This window comes from Salmo salar, chromosome ssa21 (assembly GCF_905237065.1).
Source record: "Salmo salar chromosome ssa21, Ssal_v3.1, whole genome shotgun sequence".
Taxonomy (NCBI): domain Eukaryota; kingdom Metazoa; phylum Chordata; class Actinopteri; order Salmoniformes; family Salmonidae; genus Salmo; species Salmo salar.
Genome location: NC_059462.1, coordinates 33,180,719 through 33,187,500, shown reverse-complemented (window position 1 = coordinate 33,187,500; position 6,782 = coordinate 33,180,719). Strand labels below are relative to the sequence as shown.

At 44.4% G+C, this 6,782-nt stretch overlaps 1 protein-coding gene across 1 annotated transcript in view; it reads right to left on the bottom strand.

Annotated features, from left to right (window-relative positions):
- LOC106582226 (E3 ubiquitin-protein ligase SH3RF3) overlaps positions 1-578 on the bottom strand; it is a 92,622-nt gene extending 92,044 nt beyond the window's left edge. The window contains exon 1 of the mRNA XM_014165087.2: positions 1-578. This exon is cut by the window's left edge and continues 81 nt beyond it. Within this exon, the coding sequence (XP_014020562.1) occupies positions 1-294 (294 nt within the window). The 5' untranslated portion in view covers positions 295-578.
- Between the last annotated feature and the right edge of the window lie 6,204 nt (positions 579-6,782).

Sequence of the window (6,782 nt, the reverse complement as noted above, 5' to 3'; positions counted from 1 at the left end):
GCCCAGCGACCGCCCGCCTCCCACCAGGGACTGCCTGGTATTGCCTCCATTCCGTGGCCGCTGTTTGATCCCGTCCAGCAGGCGGACCAGCAAGATATTCGCGGGAAGATCATCCACCTCACAGCCGACTAGGATGCGACATTCTGGGCATCTCAGTTCGTTCCTGGAGCTGACTATGTTCTCCAAGCAGCGGCGACAGAAGGTGTGTTGGCAAGGCAGGACTTTAGCTGTAGTGTCCAGCCGCTCCAAACACACTGAACACTCCAATAGATCCAACAGAGACGACTCGTCCATCTCACACTGCGTTATTAATGACGTTAACCGAGTGGGTGTTGGTTTCTTGTTGCGCGTGTAATGCACCAGAAACTGAAGAATGCATATCGGCGTAAGGCTGTTTAAAAGCACAATTTCCCACAACAGAGCCCGTGCAGGGAACCAGGCAGCCCCTCTCGCTCTGTCTTCTATTTCTCCTCGCTCTCTCTCTCTCTTTGCTCGCTCGCACAGCTGTGCAGAATGCAGTGAGGTCACGCTCTGCTGTGCAATTTCCCACAACGAAGCCCATGCTGGCCACCAGGCAGCCCTTCTCGCTCTCTTCTTTCTCTCTCTCTCTTTCTCTCTCTTTCTCGGTGTGGGTGTGTGAGAGAGACTGTTAGTGTGTGTGTGAGAGAGTGTGTGTGTGTGATAATGTTACTGTTATTCTATGGGGATGAACAGAGTGTGGAATGCATTCAAGTGGTATAATGCAACACAGATTATCCCCAAAACCTGTCACCATCTCTGATGCGCTAGTAGTGTGGCTTATCTTTATAAATAATGTGTCAAGTCAATAAGCAAACTGAACCAGATATTTGGTAGACTCCATTAGGAGATTAGGTAATTCTACCACAGAATAACCAACATCAGTGGCGGTCGGTGCCGTTTAAGATGAAGGAGGATGATTACATTTTTTCATGAGCATGGGGTTATTTCTGTTACAGCATACTGGATGACTGTCATTCATATTTCATTCACCCAGTTCAATGTAACATCAATAGGTTTAGGCTACTACATTTTCCCTATACCCATCATGAGGTTGCTACAACCTAGCCTATGAATGAAAGTTTACAACATAGGTGCACACGGGTCGAGAGAAAAATTTGAGGTGACAGACAGTGACACATGGACAGACACTATTGACAGCATCTAGCTGATCTAGGGTGTAATCATTAGTCCAACAGTTGCAAATGAGAGTTTCTATTGGACAAATTCAGGTTTGTTTATCCCCGTTTCGTTCCGTTTGCTTCCTTTTAAGAAACGTTTTTCAACAGAATCGGTGAAATCCCCTGATCACACGTAACCACAGTTCACTTTCATAGCAGCCAAGTTGTATTCCTTTTCGTGTCTATGCTCTCTCCTCCACTCACCATTTCCTTTCGCTACTGGACTTCAATGCACAACACATCAGCTGTATGTGACCAGGCAAAAAAAACTTTCCAAGCCAAACCATATCATAATCACTACACACACAGCCTACATCATTGTCACCATATTAGCTAAAGTAATGCCATAGTCAACATGGCTAATAGAACTAACGCATTAGTAAACCCACTACAATCTGCAGTAACGTTGCAGTATACAGTCAGTAAGCAGTTTACCACTTACACAGGTGGGCCCCAGTGGCATTACATTTGTAAAATCAGGACGTCCTCCGGAAGTTGTCATAATTACTGTGTAAGTCTATGGAGGAGGTGAGAACCATGAGCCGCCTAGGTTTTGTATTGAAGTCAATGTACCCAGAGGAGAACAGAAGCTAGCTGTGCTCCGGCTACTTTAAAAAATTGTTTTAAATAAATGTTACCTTTATTTCACTAGGCAAGTCAGTTAAGAACAAATTCTTATTTACAATGACGACCTACCAAAAGGCAAAAGGACTCCTGCGGGGACGGGGGCTGGGATTAAAACATTTTATTAAAAAAAATATAGGACAAAACACACATCACGACAAGAGAGACAACACAACACTACATAAAGAGAGACCAAAGACTACAGCATAGCAAGGCAGCAACACATGACAACACAGCATGGTAGAATCACAACATGACAACAACATTTTAGCAGCACAACATGGCAGCAGCACAACATGGTAACAGCACAAAACATGGTACAAACATTATTGGGTACAGACAACAGAAAAAAGGGCAAGAAGTTAGAGACAACAATACATCACGCAAAGCAGCCACAACTTTCAGTAAGAGTGTCCATGATTGAGTCTTTGAATGAAGAGATGGTGATAAAACTGTCCAGTTTGAGTGTTTGTTGCAACTCGTTCCAATCACTAGCTGCAGCTTACTGAAAAGAGGAGCGACCCAGCGATGTGTATTTTTTAGGGACCTTTAACAGAATGTGACTGGCAGAATGGGTGTTGTATGTGGAGGATGAGGGCTGCAGTAGATATCTCAGATAGAGGGAGTGAGGTCTAAGAGGGTTTTATAAATAAGCATCAACCACTGGGTCTTGCGACAGGTATACAGAGATGACCAGTTTACAGAGTATAGAGTGCATTGATGTGTCCTATAAGGAGAATTGGTGGCAAATCTGATGGCCGAATGGTAAAGAACATCTAGCCGCTCGAGAGCACCCTTACCTGCCGATCTATAAATTACATCTCTGTAATCTAGCATGGGTAGGATGGTCATCTGAATCAGGGTTAATTTGGCAGCTGCGGTGAAAAAGGAGCGATTACGTAAGAGGAAACCAAGTTTAGATTTAACTTTAGCCTGCAGCTTTGATATGTGCTGAGAGAAGGACAGTGTAACGTCAAGCCATACTCCCAAGTACTTGTATGAGGTGACTACCTCAAGCTCTAAACCCTTAGAGGAAGTAATAAATACCTGTGGGGAGAGGGGCATTCTTCTTACCAAACCACATGACCTTTGTTTTGGAGGTGTTCAGAACAAGATTAAGGGCATAGAAAGCTTGTTGGACACTAAGAAAGCTTTGTTGTAGAGTGTTTAACACAAAATCCAGGGGGTGGGCCAGCTGAGTATAAGACTGTATCATCTGCATTTAAATGGATGAGAGAGCTTCCCACTGCCTAAGCTATGTTGTTGATGTAAATTGAGAAGAGCGTGGGGCCTAGGATCGAGCCTTGGTGACAGGCAGTGGCTGAGACAGCAGATGTTCTGACTTTATACACTGCACTCTTTGAGAGAGGTAGTTAGCAAACCAGGCCAAAGACCACTCAGAGACACCAATACTCCTTTGCCGGCCCACAATAATGGAATGGTCTTCCGTATCAAAAGCCTTGGCCAAGTCAATGAAAATAGCAGCACAACATTGCTTAGAATCAAAGGCAATGGTGACATCATTGAGGACCTTTAAGGTTGCAGTGACACATCCATAACCTGAGAGGAAACCAGATTGTATACCAGAGAGAATACTATAGACATCAAGAAAGCCAGTCAGTTGATGATTGACAAGTTTTTCCAACACTTTTGATAAACAGGGCAAAATAGAAATAGGCCTAAAACAGTTAGGATCAGCTTAATCTCTCCCTTTAAATAAAGGACGAACCATGGCTGCCTTCCACGCAATGGAAGCCTCCCCAGAGAGGAGAGACAGGTTAAAAACATCAGAGGTAGGCTTGATGATGATGGGGCAGCAACCTTAAAGAAGAAAGGGTCTAAACCATCTGACCCGGGAAAAAGAAGGAGGAGCATCGGGGCTAGTCGCATTAGAAAGGGTGGGAGATGAGGAATTTGGATGGGAGAAGAGGCATGGCTCAGTCAAATGGTGCTACCCTACAGAGTGCTGTTGAGGCTACTGTAGCCCTTCATTGCAAAACAGTGTGTTTTAATCAATTATTTGGTGACGTGAATACATTTAGTATGGTTTTATTTAAAACGGATAATTATTTTAATGTTTTAAACATTTCTTTTTATGAAATTCACTGAGGAGGATGGTCCTCAGATTTTTTTCTTTTCGCTACAGTCGGCTATATAGGTCTGCTAATACAGGACTTGTAAAGGCCCATTGCACTACTTTTGTGATTAATATTCAAATGTGTTTTCATTCAGATATTTCAGGGAGTGCTTCAGCACCCTCATCGCCACTACTTCCTGCGGCTACGCATCAGTCAGACCAGAAGATGTGTGAAGATACTGCCACCCTGCTGACATCTAAAGAAATATCTGTTTGTCTTGTGGACAGTAGGTAGCCTCGTATTGATGGTAACAGAGAGGTTCTAGCGGTGCCTGCTGGTGATATGTTGAACTGATCCATAGCCCAGATGTTTTGATGAAAAGTATTAACTGCTTGAGCCTATCCTGTAAGATCTAAGAGGTTGCTCTTGGACTGAACACACACACACATTCCTAGTTGCCACCCAAACCATGTTTCTGGTTTGAAATGACACCATAGTGCACTCCTATTTCCCAGAGCCTTACAGGGAACAGAGTACCACTTCAGATGCAGTCTAAGTTCCTGTTAGAGCCCCATGGCTGAGGAAGGAGAAGGTCTGTCAGCTGCACAGTACAGTCTGTCTCTGTCTCTGTCTGTCTCTACCTGTTTCTCACGTTTAACTCCTGCCCCAGGGTGTGTGTGTGTGTGTGTGTGTGTGTGTGTGTGTGTGTGTGTGTGTGTGTGTGTGTGTGTGTGTGTGTGTGTGTGTGTGTGTGTGTGTGTGTGTGTGTGTGTGTGTGTGTGTGTGTGTGTGTGTGTGTGTGGGGGGGGGTTATTAAGTGGCAGGCTGTGAGTTGAGTTCCACAGATCAGACATCCTGCCTGGCTAAGGGGCGGCACTGTTATCTACCACCCACAGAGATGAGCACAGGGCCTAAACCTCCTGACGTGCAGGTAGTGTGTGTGTGTGTGTGTGTGTGTGTGTGTGTGTGTGTGTGTGTGTGTGTGTGTGTGTGTGTGTGTGTGTGTGTGTGTGTGTGTGTGTGTGTGCGTGTGCGTGTGCGTGTGCAGGGCCACCTCTAGCCTTTTGGAGGGCCTAAGTGAGATTTGGTTGGGGGGCCCCCCCACAACGCGGGCAAAGTGTTTTAGTGTCCCCCCTCTTGGTAAGAGATAAAATGTTGGCAGTGTTAAAGTACATTTCCTGCAATTCTACACATTTTGTCATGGGGTGGTGGGAAGCTTTTGCAGTTTTAAAGCTAATTTTCTGCAATTCTACAATTTTTGCCATGACTTATGCCATGTTCATATCAAATCTGTGTGAGAGTGACAAAATCAAAAGGGGTCCCTTGGAGGTCAGGGCCCATGAGCATATGCTCTGCATGCCCGGTCGGTAATTTGGTGATGATTAGGCCTACTACAAGGTTTAGGTAGCTGGTAGAATACCTTACCTAGTGTTAGGTTCTAAATGAACCTAGTAAAACTCACTGACAATTAGTAAAGCTTAAACCAAGTTTATTCACCCATTGGGTCATACAGCTGCATAAGACAAAGTTCCACCGGCAGTATATATATATATATATATTTCTTTATTTAACTAGGCAAGTCAGTTAAGAACAAATTCTTATTTACAATTACGGTCTACCGAGGAACAGTGGGTTAACTGCCTTGTTCAGGGGCAGAACAACAGATCTTTACCTTGTCAGCTCAGGGATTCGATCCAGCAACCTTTCAGTTACTGGCCCAATGCTCTAACCACTAGGCTACCTGCTGCCCCATATATACCCCAATTTGGGGTGGAATCTCCCCCTTCTCTCTAAACATGACATCTTTGTTGCTAGGCAGGAAATAAACTATTCCTTCTCCCTTATTAACGTGATCTGACCTGACCTTGGCCCCCTTCCTCACTAAACCACATCTCTCCACCCTTATCAGTGCCTGCCAACATGTGATCGTCTTTCCTTCACTCAGTACAATCCAAGCTTAATTGCCTCCACCATATTCATTCCTCCTACAGATAACCATTAACTTCTGGTGTAGGTAGACCCTCCTAGACTATAGCACTCAATATTTCAATAGGATACCTGATAATTAACACTATTCCAAGTTTAGGAGTCAGAACCCATCACTAGCAATACAAAATGTTTTTCTGACATGGGTGCTAATTGAGTGACTGACATAACAAGTGGAAAACTGCTGATGAACTACCAAATTAAAACATTGCACCTTGTGTATTCTACTTTTCAAACTATCTTAGTTCCTAAAAAAACACATTTGTATTATATTTTTGGGGGTCGTGGGGCCCCCTTGCAGCGTGTAGTCTACGTATAGGAAGAGGCGGCTGTGTGTGTATGTGTTCACCTACACCCCCAGTCAGAGACTTCACATGCCCCGTCTGAAACAGATGATGTGGGTCAAGGATTGGACTTTACAGTCACACAAAGACTCACAAATAGAGGCAGATATGGAATGTCATCATCGATATGATGGCCCACCATAAGCAAGCAAGTAAGTTTCTACGTGTGTGTGTGTGTGTGTGTGTGTGTGTGTGTGTGTGTGTGTGTGTGTGTGTGTGTGTGTGTAACTAGCCCCTCCCTCTCCTGCCCACATGTTATGCGTGTTTCATCTAACCATCCCATACGCAATTCAGCACTGAAAATCTGTGTCTGAGTGTTGTAAAGAAAACAGTTGTGAAGTTGTTATATTTAAAACTTACTGTACATCAATAATGTTACCAATAGGCTAGCCTTCTCTCTTCACCCAATGTCCTTCCACCGTGGAAACTAGGTTAGCTGACACTGCAGTCACCATGGTAACAGAATTTGCTCTCCTGTTGAGGAGTACAGTGGTTAGAGGACAGCATACACGTATGTGTGCGTGTGTGTGTTGTGTGTATGAGGACGTGTA